Genomic DNA, 18,352 nt, shown 5'->3' with positions numbered 1-18,352 from the left:
AACTGCCACGTGAATTCCCCTGTAGATTGTGGTACAATAATGTGACTGTACCTTAGCTTTCACAACAAGAAGCCTTTTATATTGGAGCTGGGAGGAAAGGAAGAAGGCTTCCCTCGTACACCTCAGTTGGGAAGGTATTTATAGGGCCCAAAACCTCAACTCAGAGACTCATCTCGTTACAAACAACTTCAGCTCGTTAGTCCTATCATTACCAAATTCTGGAAACAATGCTGTATTCCACCGTGGAGTTGATCTCTCAGCCAGCTCTCAGCTCGCTCCTTGCCTTCTGCATCTGCCATCTGATCATAGCCGTTCTCTTGCTGAGTAGCAGCGGCGGCGTCGCCAAGTCCAGCCCATCGCCGATAGAAGATGGAAGTTTGCACGAGCCGATGGATATCACAGAAGAAGACCATGGCAAAGAAATGGGAGGAGATGATGAGGTGTCAAATGGTGTTAATGGGGAAGATGATGAATTGAAGAAAAGAGTGGAGGAATTTATCGAAAGGATGAATAGAGTATGGAGAGAAGAGAGGGAGATGCTCCGACCCATTTCATTGGATAAAAGTGGGAGCAGAATTATTAGTTTTTGTAATTAACCATAATAGCTAAGCTCCTGTTTCCGAGTTAAATATTAATGGAGAGGGAGAAAAAGAGAGAGTGAGCATCTTAATTTCTATATTGAAATAAGGAATTTTAAATTTTAAAATATTTCAACTAATTGCATCTATCATTTTTTTTCCTACGATATTCTTCACTTAAACCAAATATCTTTTGACTCCACTAATAGTAAACAACTGGTGTTGTGAATTCTAATTTTATTAAAAATTCTGATACGCATGTGAGTCACCACGTCGTTACGTCAAGCATGTACAGGCAAGCCGAGTTAGCAAAAAGATCTCAGGCTTCTTGGCACTCATTTGGTTGCAGATTAAGGGCTATGTTGCACTGAGAAAGGGGTATGTTAACCCTCGAGCAAGAAGGTGGAGTTTTCAATTTGCTGCTGAGAACTGATGCACCAAACCCCTACTAGGTTCTCGATGAACCTCACAATATACAAGGGGTGCCATAATCTCATAGGGTTGGATGCCAAAGTCATCAAAAAGATTGTTGTTGAATATTGTGCTCGATTCCACGACTGTCGAACCACTCTGTTCTTGCAAGTAATATCAGTTAACAGGTTTTTCTAAAAGACAGCCTTAGCTCAAACATCAATGAGAACAGGTGACACATCAAAGTTCAATAGAGTAACAATCATTTCAGTTACACAGAGTGAAATTTTACTGAAACAAGCAAAGATTTGGCTCCAGCTTAACTGATTAAAAACCAAGTGTTGCATATTAGAATAAAGGAAATCATCAAAGCTAGACAGTACTGGATGATACAATCACATGAATTGCTAATCAAGTACGAGCCCTATGAAACAAACAGCTATTTGATTCTACTGTTGGAAAATGTAGATTACTGAGCTTACAGGATAAATTAGGCACAAGTGCGAGAGCTCCAGTAACCCCAATGCAGTATCTGTTATGCCCTGAAGCAACCAACATTAACGTGTGCCAAGTTCTGATCAGTTGGAAGCCCCCAAGGTCAGCAATGTATGATGCCTCAAGTGAATTCACTCTCCAGGTTAGGATGCATTGATATCAGCAGGGAAGTTCCTGGTGTCATCAGGTACTGAGGGTGGAGAGGAAGACCAAGTTTTGCCTCTGAAGGAGGTAGTTGCATGAGTTGTCTTCGGCATTGCTGAAGTGCTAGTCCCTTGGTCACCACTGTAAGCCTCCTCTGCACGCGAGCAGGGAATCTGGACAGTAGCTGACGGAAAAGAGACTGATGTAGTCTCTAACTTTGGCTTCTTGCTCTTCTGCTCCATCAGGTAGCCTGGCAAAAAACTGCCCACTACAATCTATTGTAGGATAGCAGAAGGAAAACCAATCATTCATTTGAATTAAATTGTTGCTAGACCGCGAGATGTAACTTTAAGTTACAGAGGCTTTTGAAAGACCAAAATATAACTGAAACCAGAATCTCAATTTCCAAATTATATTAGCTAATTGATATGTTGTGCAATTAAGTGGAATTGAATATACTGTTATATGCCAATAAGATTCTGTTGCACCCTGCAAACGTTTTGTGATTCCAAATTTATATACGACCGATGAACAGGAAGACATGTACAGAAATGAAAAAATATATATATTACCTACATGGCTGTATAAAATTCCACATAACTACACATGATTTTTCATTTCTCTAAATGCTGATTTGTAAGTTACTGAGAAAGCACTCTTAGACTCAACGGAAGGTAGAGCAAACAGTTTTGATTTACACATAAACCAAGCATCAAATTGCACTGAAAGAAGGGCAGAGAAAAAGTAAATAAGGAGATGCCTCCTGAATGGTAAAGCAGTAAGATTTTATAGCATGGAGATCTGGAATGTGTGAAGAAAAAGTATTACCTGCACAGGACTGGCAGCTACCATCAGACCAGCAACTCCTCCCCCAACAACTCGACCATCTGGGCTTGCCAAAGAAACACTCATGCCGCCTGATCGACTTCTTGTCCCTCCATTCTCATTTGGCATAAATGATCCAGATAAGGAGAGTAATTCAAACAGGCCCTAAAAATCAATCCAGTGAATGTGTAACACATTAGGGGCTGTTTAGATAATGCCTATGGGATTTCTATGGGATTAGGAATAGAATTTTAGATATAAAGCACATCAACACCTGACTGGCTCATATCAACTGGACCTTCCCAGCCCATTCCCGCTGGGTGAACATAAAGACCTTCTCAGGTCTTTAGTTTTTTTACTACAGTTTTAGGGCCTCTCCCAAACCTCTGGTGCTCTCTCCCAGTCTCACTCTTGCCCCCTCCCCCTTCCCTCTGATGGGGTTTTTCTAATATCATGTATCCAACCAGATTTCATGGGATTCTCCAAACACGCCCTTAATAGGCAATAAAATCTACAGAACTAAATCGTAGCATAACAGCAGAAGACTGATGAATATTGAAAGATAATATTATCATGAATATATAATAAAAGTATGCCGGAAATCTCAGATTTGAAATAGTAGACAGGTTAATATTGATTACATATTGTATACTGGGAAGAAAAAAAAAGAAAAAAAAATATATACATGCACATACATATATATATATATGTATATATACACACACACATACATATACGTATGGGTATACATACATATATGTGTGCATATGTGTGTGTGTGTGTGGATATATATAGACACATACATATATGTGTTTCTGAGGCCTCTACATAACCCTACTTATTCAGATATTGAAATTAACAAACTAATAATTCCTTAGAGAAAAACAAAATAACAGAAACAGAAGAATTCATGTAACCAAGAGATTCAATAGAGTTCATGTAACCATAAACATCAAGCTTTACATCTCTATGGAATTGGCCGTTAGTCTCTGAATATATATATGAGTTTTTTGCATGAATACCCTTCTGAATATCGGATTTTGCATGCATACCCTTCCAAAATTAATATTTGTATGTATATCCTCTCAAAACACTTGTTTTGCTATTCTACCCTTTTTTTATTTTTGTTTTTGCATATGTACCCATGCTATCTAACAATGCTAAAAAATTAACGGTTTTAAATTAAAATGATTAAAATACCTTTAATTGGTAGACATGCAAATAGATCGCGATCCCGATAGCAAGAGAAAAAGATAAGGACAATAGCATAATTTTAAAATTTTATTTTATTTTTAATTAATATAAATATAATTTTTCTTAACACCGTTAGAACAACCATTATATTAGGGGCATTTGTACAATAATAAAGTTTTACGAGGGTATACATGCAAATATAAATTTTGGAAGCATATTCATACAAAATCCGATATTTAGAAGGATATCCATGCAGAAAACCCTACATATATATATATGTGTGTGTGTGTGTGTCTATATATAAGTATATATATATATATATATATGTATATATATATATATGTGCGTGTGTGTGTATATATGTATATATATGTGTGTGTGTGTGTGTGTATCTATGTATATATATATATATATATATCTATGTAGATATATATATATCTATGTATATATATATCTATGTACATATATATATATATATATATATATATATGTATGTATGTATATATATATATATATATCTATGTACATATATATATATATATATATATGTATGTATGTATATATATACATATATATATATATATACATACATATAGATATATATATATATGCATGTATGTATGTATATATATGTATGCATGTATGTATGTATGTATATATATGTATGCATGTATGTATGTATGTATGTATATATATGTATGCATGTATGTATGTATGTATATATATGTATGTTGTCAGCGCCCACGCCGGAACCCACTCACACCGGCGCCGCCACCGACGTCGGACAAGCAAAGAGAGAAACAAACGGATAAGCACTCTCTCGCTCCCTCGACACCGGACTCAAGGATCACCACTTCGCTTCCGCTGCGAAGGGCAAAAGATTACCCCTGGTATCAATAGGGTAAAACACTTGAGCACCGCAACGGATTATCAGACCAAAGGAAGAAGAAAGAAGAAAATAGCAAAGCAAACACAAAGATGTAACGAGGTTCGGCTACAAGTAGCCTACGTCCTCCACCGCTCCAAATCTCAATTAGGATGATCTGATTACAGAGATAGCACACACCCGAATGATCACAAGCGATCGCTCTTCAAGAGATTCACACAGAATTCCCTTTGCACAAGAAGTAGGATCCCAATCCTCTTCTTCTCTAGAACCCTAGCCTCACAAAACAAGAGTCTCTCTCAAATATACGGCAATCTCTATACCCTAGGGCTCTCATGAGTCCTATATATAGTCTCAAGACCTTCAGATGATCATAGCCGTCGAAACGCCAACAAAACACCAAAAGAAAACTCATCCGTATGATTTTCCGCGAGCTCGAGTCGACTCGACTTTAGTTCGAGTCGACTCGGGCACGTCTGGACAACTTTCAGTATGACTGGCACGATCTCGGGTCGACTCGACTGTTCCCGAGTCGACTTGACTGTAGCTCGAGTCGACTCCGACAGTCCGCCAGACAGAACTATGCAGAATTAATTCTCCTTCAATTCTCTTCATCACCAATGGTCTCCACATACCCCAACAATCTCCCACTTGGAGACCTTGGGTATATCCTCTTGTTACTTGGTTCTCCTCTGTGCTCCCGCTGAAACTGGATCATCCTAGTGAAATCGGTACGATGCCTCCTCAACGTCTTCAAGCATGAAGACCAGCAGAAGCTGAACAACTCCTCAGCTTCTCCACCGTGACGACCTTCGTCAACATATCTGCAGGATTCTGACTTGTATGAATTTTCTCCAACTTGACGAGTCCCTGCTCGAGCAATGACCTCACGAAGTGGTACCGTATGTCAATATGCTTCGTCCTTGAATGGAAAGCTGAATTCTTCGCCAGATGAATTGCACTTTGACTATCTGAATATAACATGCAATCCTTCTGCTCCTTCCCAAGCTCCTTCATCAAGCCTTGAAGCCATATTAGTTCCTTGCACGCCTCTGTGGCTGCCACATACTCCGCCTCCGTAGTCGACAATGCAACAACTGGTTGCAACCTGAAAATCCAACTGACGGCTCCACTGCCCAAGGTGAACAAGTACCCTGTCGTGCTCCTTCTTCCGTCCAAGTCCCCTGCCATGTCTGAGTCCACAGAGCCCTGTAACTGGATCTCAGAACCTCCATAGCACAATGACATGTGCTCAGTGCCTCTCAGATACCTCAGTATCCATTTGACCGCGCGCCAATGCTCCAAGCCTGGGCAGCTCATAAAGCGACTCACAACTCCCACTGCTTGAGCAATGTCTGGTCTCGTACACACCATAGCGTACATCAAGCTCCCCACTGCCGATGCATACGGGATTTTTGACATATTGAGCTCCTCCACCCGTGTCTTCGGACTTTGCCCTTTTGAAAGCTTAAAGTGGGCACCCAGCGGTGTGCCAACAGGTTTGGCACTCTCCATGCAGAATCTCCTGAGTACTCGGCTGATGTACTTCGCCTGAGATAGTCTGAGGATATGTTTAGACCTATCTCTGCTGATCCGCATCCCAAGGATCTGTTTCGCTGCTCCTAGATCCTTCATTACAAATTTTCTTGACAGCTTCAGCTTCAATTTTGCAATCTCATGCATGCTAGCTCCTGCAACTAATACAATAGCAAGATAATGTAAGATGTACCGAAGTCCCGGAAGTAGCAACAGTGATCCTCCTGACATCTCCTGTATCCTATCTCAAGCATGTAACTATCGAACTTGAGATACCATTGTCTGGGTGCCTGTTTCAAACCATAGAGGCTTTTCTTCAATTTGCAAACCAAGTCACCCGTGCCAGCTGCAATGTATCCCTCCGGCTGCTGCATATATATCTCCTCATCGAGATCTCCGTGGAGAAAGGCCGTCTTCACATCAAGCTGCTCTAAGTGAAGATCCTCTACTGCCACCATACTCAGCACCGCTCGAATAGAACTCATCTTAACTACAGGAGAAAAAATCTCTGTGAAGTCGATACCTACTCTCTGCTGAAATCCTTTTACAACCAGTCTGGCCTTGTACCGCTTCTTTCCACCCTGCTCTTCCTTCAGCCTGTAAACCCATTTGTTTGACAGTGCTTTCTTCCCCTTGGGCAGATCCACCAAATCCCACGTTTGATTCTGCTCCAATGACTTCATCTCATCATCCATGGCCAACTCCCACTCCTTCCTGGTATCAACCTCCAATGCCTCCGTGAAGCATTCAGGTTCGCCATTATCTGTGAGCAGCAAATAACTAAGAGTCCCATCATACCTTTGAGGAGGCTTCCCATGAGTACTACGAGTGGACCTTCTTAGTTGTGGAGGGGGTGCCAATGCTTCAGGTTCTTGCTCTGACTAAGTCTTCTAACCAGAATTTGTAGACTCCTCTTCAGGATTCACAAAACACGGCTCAACAGGTTTTGTTTCTGATTCATAGCTCTGCTGCATTTTCTCATTGAATACCACATCATTACTATGAATGATCTTCCTGTGTTCGGGATCCCACAGCCGGTACCCAAACAGTTGACCTCCGTATCCAACGAAAATGCACTTCTTTGATTTGGCGTCTAGTTTGCTTCTTTGACTGGAATCAACATGGACATAACTGGTACAACCGAATACTCGTAAGTGCGCCAAATCAATCTTCTTCGCTGTCCATGCTTCCTCAGGAATCCCAAATTCAAGTTTCTTTGATGGCCCTCTGTTGATCAAGTAGGCAGCAGTGTTAACTGCTTCCGCCCAAAACTGCTGTGGCAATCCAGCATGTATCCTCATGCTCCTGGCACGATCATTAATTGTTCTGTTCATCCTTTCAGCAACTCCATTTTGTTGTGGTGTCCCTGGAACTGTCCTCTGCCTGACGATCCCAGCATCTGCACAGTAGTCCTCAAACTCCCTGCTACAATACTCACCACCGTTGTCCGATCTCAGGCATTTCAACCTCCTTCCTGTCTCGAGTTCTACCATCGCCTGCCATCTCCTGAAGACCCCAAATACCTCTGACTTGTGCTTCAAGAAGAACACCCAAAGCTTCCTGGTAGCATCATCAATAAAAGTAACATAGTACTGAGATCCACCAATGGAAGAAACTGGTGCAGGCCCCCACACGTCCGTGTGCACGAGATGTAGCTTTTCTTGCTTCCGAGGTTTACCTTCTTTGTTGAATGAAACACGCTTCTGCTTTCCGAGAACACAATCCTCACAGAAGTCCATCTCAACACTCCTGAGACCCTGCAGCTTTCCCAACTGGTGCATCACCTCCAGTCCCTGATAACTCATGTGCCCAAGTCTGCAATGCCATAACTTGGCGTCCACATCTGCTGCAGCAACTCCAATAGAGTTCTCCGTGCCGTTGGCGACATAAAGTGTCCCAACCTTCTTGCCACTAGCCACCGTCAACGAACCCCTGGATATCTTCCACTGATCAGCTGTGAAAATAGTCTTGTACCCCTGGCTCGCCAACTGTCCAACAGAAATCAGATTCCTCTGCAGTTGAGACACGTGCCGTACGTCCTCAAGCTCAAGTGAAGATCCAGAAATCAACTTCACTTCCGCGCTTCCCCTTTCTTGTATGGTGCAAGGCTCTCCATCCCCTAGGTAGACTTTGCCGAAGTCTCCCTTCTCATATCCTCCAAGAAGCTTTCGTTGGGATGTAGCATGGAAAGACGCGCCCGAGTCTATCACCCAAGACTCGTCACAGGTAGATAAAGATAGAACGAGGGCATCCATATCACCGTCTTCAGCAAGATTTGCCAGATCCTTGCTGACTCCTTCGGTGTGGTCGCCTTGCTTCCCTTTAGGAGATTTGCAGTCCCTCTTAAAGTGCCCCGTCTTTCCGCAGTTCCAGCACTTCACTCCCTTGTTCTGAGGTGCTCGAGACCTGCTGGATCTCGACTTCGAGTCGCTTCGAAATCGACCGTCCTTCTTTTGTCTTCCCCGGTCAGAGGTGTTTAGTACACTTCCAGACGACTCCGTAGCTCCAGAAGATTTCCTTCTTGCTTCTTCACTTAGAAGCACTCCCACAACGTCATCAAAGATCAACTTCCCCGTCGCCGAAGAGTTGCTCACCGCCATCACCAGGCCCTCCGAGCTATCAGGCAATCCGGAGAGGATTAGCAATGCCCGAATCTCATCGTCAAAACTAATCTCCACTGACTCCAACTGGGCCGTGAGTCCATTGAATTTGTTGAGGTATTCTGCTATGCTGCCGCCATTTTTCATACGAAGATTAAACAACCTCTTCATGAGAAATACCTTGTTTGATGCTGAGGGTTTCTCGTACATCCGCGACAATGTTGCCATCAACTCCATCGTCGTCTTCTCGTTTTTGATGTTGAATGCCACTTGGGATGCAAGTGACAATCTAATGGTGCCGAGCGTCTTCCGATCGAGGACCTCCCAGTCTTTTCTTTGCTCTACCTCCAAGAGGTAAATAGAGATCCTTCTGGTAAAGGTAATCCTCTATTTGCATCTTCCAAAACCCGAAGTTCGTGCCATTGAACTTCTCAATTCGCACCTTTCCTTCATCCGCCATCACAGAAAACCAATAGCTCTGATACCACTTGTTGTCAGCGCCCACGCCGGAACCCACTCACACCGGCGCCGCCACCGACGTCGGACAAGCAAAGAGAGAAACAAACGGATAAGCACTCTCTCGCTCCCTCGACACCGGACTCAAGGATCACCACTTCGCTTCCGCTGCGAAGGGCAAAAGATTACCCCTGGTATCAATAGGGTAAAACACTTGAGCACCGCAACGGATTATCAGACCAAAGGAAGAAGAAAGAAGAAAATAGCAAAGCAAACATAAAGATGTAACGAGGTTCGGCTACAAGTAGCCTACGTCCTCCACCGCTCCAAATCTCAATTAGGATGATCTGATTACAGAGATAGCACACACCCGAACGATCACAAGCGATCGCTCTTCAAGAGATTCACACAGAATTCCCTTTGCACAAGAAGTAGGATCCCAATCCTCTTCTTCTCTAGAACCCTAGCCTCACAAAACAAGAGTCTCTCTCAAATATACGGCAATCTCTATACCCTAGGGCTCTCATGAGTCCTATATATAGTCTCAAGACCTTCAGATGATCATAGCCGTCGAAACGCGAACAAAACACCAAAAGAAAACTCATCCGTATGATTTCCCGCGAGCTCGAGTCGACTCGACTTTAGTTCGAGTCGACTCGGGCACGTCTGGACAACTTTCAGTATGACTGGCACGATCTCGGGTCGACTCGACTGTGGCTCGAGTCGACTCGACGATGCTTCGAGTCGACTCGACTGTAGCTCGAGTCGACTCTGACAGTCCAGACAGAAACATGGTTTTTGCGGCTTTTCTCCTCTCGGATCGACTCGACGAGCCTCGAGTCGACTCGACTGTTCCCGAGTCGACTCGACTGTAGCTCGAGTCGACTCCGCCAGTCCGCCAGACAGAACTATGCAGAATTAATTCTCCTTCAATTCTCTTCATCACCAATGGTCTCCACATACCCCAACAATGTATGCATGTATGTATGTATGTATATATGTATGCATGTATGCATGTATGTATGTATATATATGTATGCATGTATGCATGTATATATATGTATGCATGTATGCATGTATATATATGTATGCATGTATGCATGTATATATATGTATGCATGTATGCATGTATATATATGTATGCATGTATGCATGTATATATATGTATGCATGTATGTATGTATATATATGTATGCATGTATGTATGTATATATATATATGTATGTATATCTATATGTATGTATATATATATGTATGTATATATATATATATATATATATATATATATATATATATATATCTATATATATGTATGTATGTATGTATGTATGTGTGTGTATAAATGATATATAAGATACAGACACATACATAAAAACATATATACAGCCAAATGCATACATGACTCGCCTTACTTTAAATGCAGAAGGAGATATTAATGGAGACCACATAGTACACAACTACACATACTATCTAACAGTTAGGTTGAAACCAATAATCATAAAATCAAATGTACAGCAAGTTGTATGTAGTTTATTAAGGATCAATTTCATTGATAGAAATTTCTTGGGAAATACACCAACTAAAAAATCAGGCATGGTTGTGTAAACCCAACTAATTAGCCGCTGATGATGGTGTTTACTGATTATATACAATCCATTGCGTACTCTGCTTAAGCAACTCCTGCATTCTTTCATCTTCCAGCCTTCTGAAGCAAAGATTTTACTAATATGTGCTTACCAAAAGTAAAATTCCTCGAATATGGAAGATGTATGCAGTTTCTTAAATATAGGCATTCGCATTATGTCATTTAACACAAATGTAATGAGCACACTAAAAAAAAGTACACCAAAAAAAGGTACACCAAAGAAGAACAAACATTAAACAGAAAAAGACAAAAGTTACCAGGTCATGACATTGACAATGTTTCTATCTACTGAGCAAATTAGCTAAGTAAATTAGCTAATGCTTATCCATTCTAATAGTTTGTTAAGTACTTGTTAAATACTGCATATATGCCACCTTGTATGAGCACCGTGTATAATACATGGCAGATGAACTAAAATGTTCAATCTTGTTGCCTTTAAAAGCAGGTACCACTATTGAAAGTTTGCCTATGCTTCACAGAATACTACCACTTCAGAGCTGGCCTTCCTTCAGGAACTACATTAATTAGGAAATTTAATCACCTAATTAGCTTAGCAACTACAACCATCCCAACGAAAGCAAAAGGTCGGAAAGAAACGGTAGTTCAACATGCCTAGCTTTGGGTTGATGTGACTCCATTTGGTTCTGGGAATAGCGGGCTTAGATTAGCTAGTGGCTAGGCCTTGACCAAGACTTTTGTGGCACTTAAAATCACTAGTGGACTAGGAACAGTGGTCCAACAAACAACACTATAATGGCCAGTTAAAAAAATTAGATAAAATTGTTGAAAAAAACATAATATTATAGCTTGACAGAAGTAAAGATTAAAGTATCACTTTGATCGATTTTAAGTGTCGCAAACTGCGGTCCAATATGACAACCTTCAATTCAAGGATAAGAAGAATCCTGTTAAACAAAAATTATGCATTTGGTCATAGAGGAAGCCTGTCTATATGAAAGGAAAGAACTCACTACTGTTTATATTATCTGCTACAGATGATTGCAATTCCCGTCATTCAACAGCACAAGGGAAAACATATACCAAATTAGACCCCTAGCATCAGATGTACATATCGTAAGACCCCTATGCTTATGTTATATGTGACATTCGTAATTATTGCACATATTAAAAAGACCCTTAGAATCCAAGGTCCGCTGTACCACCCCATACCATCTGGTACAGGACGTACCGTACCATACCGGAAGGAAACCGGCACAAAACTCAACTTTGAATTAGTACAAGCCCCCTTCCGCCCCGTACCGAGGCGTATTGACCTGTTCCGAGGTGTACCGACCTGTTCCGAGCCGTACCAAGGTGCATACCAATCCGTACTGAAGCGTACCGACTTGTATTGAAGTGTACTGGGATAAAAATTTGGCTAGAAAACTATTTCGATACATGATACATATCGTGCCGTACCGACCATACCATACCGAACCGGTAAAGTACCGATACGGTACTCGGTACCGAGATTGTGGACCTTGCTAGAATCAGATCCCTATGCTTCTGTTATATTTGAATGCCACATCACTATCAGGTTACCTTATCATTAAAAGAATTCTAAACAGAATTTTTATCAATATTTTGTAGTTCAAAAATAGGTTAAAGAGAATCAGAAGGCTTTTCAAAAAATTATACAGATTTTTAGATGTAGACTTCTTTGCACTTATTGGTCTGTAGTTCTCTGTTAGAGTTAAGCACCTTGGTGCAAAAAGTTCTCCATACCAGGCATTTAGTAATTTTTTCTCACATTTTATTTAGCAGCAACATGGATACCAAGTTATAGTAAATAAAGAGCTTTCTAAATGCTTCCCATTTTATGCATGATAGTGGAGCTAAACAATTTTATGGCCATTGAAATAAACCAAGATTCGTGTTTGCGAGGTGTTTGAGCATGACAAGCAGCAATCCAAAATTCAATAAGAAAAGCAATATTAAGCACATATAATGTTCAAGTTGTTAACTGCATCATGAATTTTTAAATAAAGCGTGTATTACAATTCATAAACAAATACCAGAAAGCACCCGAAACTTTCCACAAAGACTGCATATGTCTGATACAGGATGGAGTTAACAACACATTTGTAGCAGGAAGGGAAAAGTGAACTTCCGAGGAATACTAAGCATCAATTATGTGGTTCAACCATTCAAGTATTTCTAACTTCATGTTTCCTCAATCACGATCCTCGTGCAATGTTGACAGTGAATAAGTTGCAAAGACCTAAAATTCTGGTCACAGCAATGTTCTATGTAGGAATCATATAACTGTGCAGATGAAATATCAATCATCTTGAACATTATCTGACATTATCTGACCATATAGAACTGGATAGACCTTACTACTCTCCATGTCTGTATTAAGGTACATTTTTTACAATAACGGAGATCTCACAATCTGGGTTCAAGTAAAAAAAACCTAAGAAAGACCAGACCATAACACAAATTATCAATCTGTAATCAACAAGACTGCTTTATCTATATGAGGCTATCTAGCATGTCAATGAAATTAAATCAAGAACACAAAACTATGAAGAAAAGCTACACAGTTCTCTGTTGCTTGCAACCAATAAGAAGAAGGAGTATTTTTTCCAAAAAGGAAGGATATATTTAAATACCTCATAAGTTAATGTACCCCAAGCTGAATTAGGCTGACGAAGTGTGACATTTGAAATGATACCATTAGCAGACAGGATACAAATTGCTCGAGGCCCTTGTTGAGAAAAGGATATGATCTTCATAGTGACATCCTTTAAAGTTAAAAAAAGGGGGTCAATTATTTCAGATAAGAACAACTTAAATGAAAAAAAAGGAAAATCTTATTGCATATATGCAAGAACTGTTTTTACTTCAACAACTGCTTCTAACAACCAGGAACCTCAGCCCTAGCATTAACTTCTATGCGTTCTCATACAAGAACTAAATATTCATTAATTATAAGGTCAAATCTTAATAATATTTAGGAGCAACTTTGAAAAACCTTGTAGAAGCATGTGCTCAATAAGCTCCAATAATAGGTGCCTATATAATGAAAGAGTTTTTTTGCATGTCTACCCTCCTAAATATCCGAAATTGCATAAATACTCTCATAAAGTTCCTATTTGCATGTATACCCTCATCAAACACTTGTTTTGCATATATACCCATGTTTTCTTTTTTTTGCATATGTACCCATATCATCTAATGCCATTAAAATATAAACAGTTTAAAATATACTCAAAACAAAATCCATTAAAAAATAATAAAAACTCGGCTAGGACTTGCCAAGTCTTTCATGACTCCATTGAATTGACAAGTTAAAAAAAGGCCAAGTAGTACTGTCAGTTTTTCTTTGTTTAAGATCTTAATTTGGTCAAGTTGACAAAGTTAAGATCTTAAAGACAATGTGACTTGGTCTTTATTTTGACTCGCCGATCCAACGGAATGATGAAAGACTTGGCAAGTCTCAAACGAGTTTTGATCATTTTTAATAGATTTTCTTGAGTATATACCCTCCTAAATATGTAAAATTATATGAATACCCTCACAAAGTTGCTATTTGCATATTTACACTTATAAATTTCTTTTTTGCATGTCTATTCATAAAGGTATTTTAGTTATTTTTAATTTTAAACCTTCTATTTTTTAACGACATTAGATGGTATGAGTACATATGCAAAAAAAAGAAAAAGAAAAGGGTATACATGCAAAACAAGTGTTTTATAAGGGCATATATGTAAATAGCAACTTTACGAGGATATTAATACAATTTTGAATATTTAAAAGGGTATACGCATAAAACTCTAAAAGAGAACTAACTGATACTGTATCATTCTTTTCAAACTTAAACAGACATCATCCACATATCATATATAAAACATCTACAGAGAAGAAAGACAAGTTGGTGTTAATCTACACTCACGATGTAGTCTGAAACATGTTTACTTCACAACCTAATGTCAAGCAAATTCCATGAATCACATTGTAGATTCTCTTAGTACTAAGTGCATCGGTACAAGTATGTATAGAAACTAAGAAAGGCATGTAGTGGTAATATGGCATGGTCGAATATCATTTCAAGGATACAAAACATGCCTCTTGTGATGTCGAATTCAATCAATAGCGATTAACCAGCTCTAGGCACTGATTCAAGGACCTTTACTAAAGGGCGATAACAATTATTGTCCTTGGGGAGGGAGAAGGGATTTGATAACACCCAAAAAAGGAAAAGATTATTAGGATTTCTTTTCCTTTTGGCTAGGCCCTTTAGGAAATGTAATGGATGTTGGCTATTGGAGTATAGATGCACAACAATGCTAATTTACTTTTAATGTAGTCCTATTTAGGAGAACATAGGTGGCCCCTTAGTTGTTATGAGACAATAAATAACTGGCTACCGGTTCACTATTTCTAGAGCCTAGTTAGAGTAGGAAATAGATATAATTGAATCTGGCTGGTTGGTTTTGGGTTTTGTTAATTTCCTTTCGCAGATTCCTTGTTGGGCGGGATTTGTGACCAGTGAACCTATTAAAAGAGTACACATACATGGCTATAGAGTGGGATTTCTGGAAAGGACAGTGATATGGTACACCGAGGTGGACTAGAACTTTTGGTCCAGCCATCTTACTCTGCATTGAATCCTCATCAAACATCTGCAAAAAAGAAAAAATAATGTAATAGTCAATTATGATAGTGAAACACATGGAATGATGGATCATTATTCGTAAAGGAGTAAGGTGGGCGGACTGAAAGTTCTAGGATACCCAGGTGTGCTGTATCATTATTTTGGCAGAAGTTGCAGGCAGAGAACTTTAGTGAAAGCAAGAAAGCCTGCAGGCTACTCTTTCCTTTTTCTTCTTATTCTACTTCCTAATGTTCTCAATCTTCTTCTATTCCTTTCCATTTTCCCCAATTATTTCTTTTTTTTTAAAATTTATTTCTCATGTTACATTGTGAAGTAATGCATTTTTATCAGATCTGGCAAACAGAAGAGATCCTATTGGTGGCAGATTGGTATTTAAAATTGTTATAGACTAGGCAGACTGTTAGTGGACAGACCAAATACAATTAGATAATACAGATTGAATGTTGACCCAATGGATTGATTTTGATGAGTACAAAATGTTTGAGTATAATGATTGTATTCATGGAGTAGTTAATTTGTTTTATAGGAAGCTCATTGAGGTTGAAAGGCTAGAGAAGCATAGAGAAGTTCTTTGAAGAGTTTAGGAAGTTTTTATAGTGGATAAGTCGACCCTGGAGAATCATGAGTCGACTCTTGTGGAGTACGAGTCGACCCCAGCACAAGTGGAGTCAACCCTAGAATGACCGCAAACAGAAAACAGAAGGCAGTAAAAATTAACCCTTTCGTAAGTCAACCCTAGCGGATCACGAGTCCACCCCAAGCAAACTCGAGTCGATCACAAAGTTAAACAAGTTGACCCCACATTGACCATAGGCGAAAGATAGAGCGCAGCAAAAACAAATACTTTCTCGAGTCGACCCCTAAAGAAGAGTCGAGTCTTGAAGAAGTTGAGTCGACCCGCCTGCGCCTGACAACAGTAGCAACTAGTTTTTCTGCAAAACCAGAATGATTGTTTTTACTCCCAACGGCTATTTTAGCCTCTCTAACAGCTAGAAACGTCTTCCAACCGGTTTTCGAAAATATAAATGCATGGGAACACCCAAGGAAGACAAGAAGAAGAAAGAGGATTAAGGAGAGTGAGTGGATGAGGTAAAGAAAAAGTAATACAAGTTAACCACCACTTCTAGCACTGGAACTTGAGGATCAATCTGAAAAATGATCATTCAAAGCCTCCACCCGCTTAAGAGAGAGCTTTCAAATATCGATAGAGAAGAGAGCTTCAACTTCTTATCATTGAGTAAACCCCACAAGATCAAAAGCGAGCAAGAAAGGGAAAGGGAAAGAGCTGAATTGTATTCATCAAGATCTTAACTTTCAGAGCAATCAAACTCGAGCGGCAATGGAAAAAATCCAACTTTCGTAGAGGTTACTTTTCTATCTTTTGTGCACAAGATTAGGAAATCTCGTGTGGGGTTTTGGGTGTAGCTGACACTATGAAAAATCAATAACCTTTTAAGGTTTTGCTGTACCCATGAAATAGCTAGACTGCGGTCAGTTGACATGAAAAATCGACTAAGTTTTGCCGAGCTTGAAAATCAACAAGGAGTTCCCAAGTGTTGGAACTCAAGGTTGGTTTAGTTGTACCAACAAAATAATTTGCTGGTTTTGGTTTATTGCCAAAAAAGCAACTAGGTTTAGTTATGAGCTCGGAAAACAACTGTGTTGTAATCTTGTTCATAGATTACAGTAAAATTTCTAAAAAGAAAGCCTTGGGGAGTGGACTAGGATTTGAGTTTGGCTCCGAACCATTATAAAATCTGTGTTTCAGTTATTTGATTTATCACTCATTTAGCTGTACATACTTAAGTTTCGATTAGTTTTATTCAAACATTGTTTAAATTTGTAAAAAGTGTTAAAAACCCAAGTCGCCCTTCCTCTTGGATTGTCATCTTACACAACAATTGGTATCAGAGCGGGTGTTTCTTTATCTTTTGTAGACCTAACCATCTGGAGCTCAAGATCCATATGGCAACTCTTGAAATGTCTTTTGCTGAAGGACACTCCTTTGTAAGGCCTCTTTTTTCAGTGGATTTGATTACACCTATTGGAAGGCCCAAATGAAAATTTTTATTGAAGCAAGAAAATTATGATTTATGGAAAATGATAGTACATGGCCCACACACACCCGCTAAAATTATAAATGGAGTTCATATTCCCAAATATGAAAGTGAATATGACAATAATGAAAAAAAATTAGCTCAATTGAATGCAAAGGAGGTGAATATACTTTATTGTGCATTTAGTGAAAATAAATTTAATAGAATTTGTACATATTGTTCTGCAAAGAAAATTTAGGATAAATTGAAAATAATCTATGAAGAAACTAATATTGTGAAAGAATCAAAAAAGATCATCTGCCATTGCTTCAAGCCATTGAGGATCATGTTGAGCTTAAGTGAAGCAAGTGGGCTCGACAAAGATAGTGGAAGCCACAAATGTCAAAGGATATTTTGTGTTAAAGTGACATCACTTGAGCATGCCATCTGTGAAGCGTGTGGGCATATGATGACCACTAATGTGAGAAGAAAAAGTCACAGTTTCAGAAGCAACAAGTTCAGCAGTGGCTTTAGAACATAGGTCAAATATTGTGGTTAGGTCATTATCGTGTGTTTGTAAAGAATTGGGCTGAGTTTGAGAACGAGTTGGAGATACGATGGATTGATGTTAGTTGATGTCAACTGGTCATTAGGCTCGGGTGCAATCCATGATAAAGAAGAGGCATTAGGAGAACTACTAGTTGACTCAAAAGTGTCACTACAAGAGTTCTATACATAAGGAAATATTGTCTCATCAAAGATAACATCACAAGATATGAAAATGTGCCCAGAAGAGAATGATAGCACCAGTACCCATGAAAACCTATAGGATAACCAAGAAAGACACATGGAAGAAAATAAAATTCTAATTTATTTTTATTATAGGAATGAAGATAGGAAAAACATAAGGAGCAAAAAATACAAA

At 39.4% G+C, this 18,352-nt stretch overlaps 1 protein-coding gene across 2 annotated transcripts in view; it reads right to left on the bottom strand.

The window, feature by feature from the left end:
* Positions 1-1,275: 1,275 nt before the first annotated feature.
* Positions 1,276-18,352, bottom strand: part of LOC103697946 (AT-hook motif nuclear-localized protein 1-like) — a 35,323-nt gene continuing 18,246 nt past the window's right edge. The window contains exons 3-5 of one of the 2 annotated variants that reach the window (XM_039118478.3): positions 13,386-13,517; positions 2,457-2,618; positions 1,276-1,903 (exon numbers count right to left, since the gene is read on the bottom strand). In XM_039118478.3, coding sequence (XP_038974406.3) covers positions 1,628-1,903; positions 2,457-2,618; positions 13,386-13,517 — 570 coding nt within the window. In that variant the 3' untranslated portion in view covers positions 1,276-1,627. The remainder of the gene's footprint in view (positions 1,904-2,456; positions 2,619-13,385; positions 13,518-18,352) is intronic. The other variant, XM_088723245.2, reaches the window with a different exon arrangement.

The sequence above is a fragment of the Phoenix dactylifera genome, chromosome 6 (assembly GCF_051530095.1).
Source record: "Phoenix dactylifera cultivar Ajwa chromosome 6, Ajwa_hap1_PhDact_Kaust_v1.1, whole genome shotgun sequence".
Lineage (NCBI taxonomy): Eukaryota > Viridiplantae > Streptophyta > Magnoliopsida > Arecales > Arecaceae > Phoenix > Phoenix dactylifera.
The sequence above is the reverse complement of the archived record's forward strand: the minus strand, read 5'-3'. Positions and strand labels throughout refer to the sequence as shown.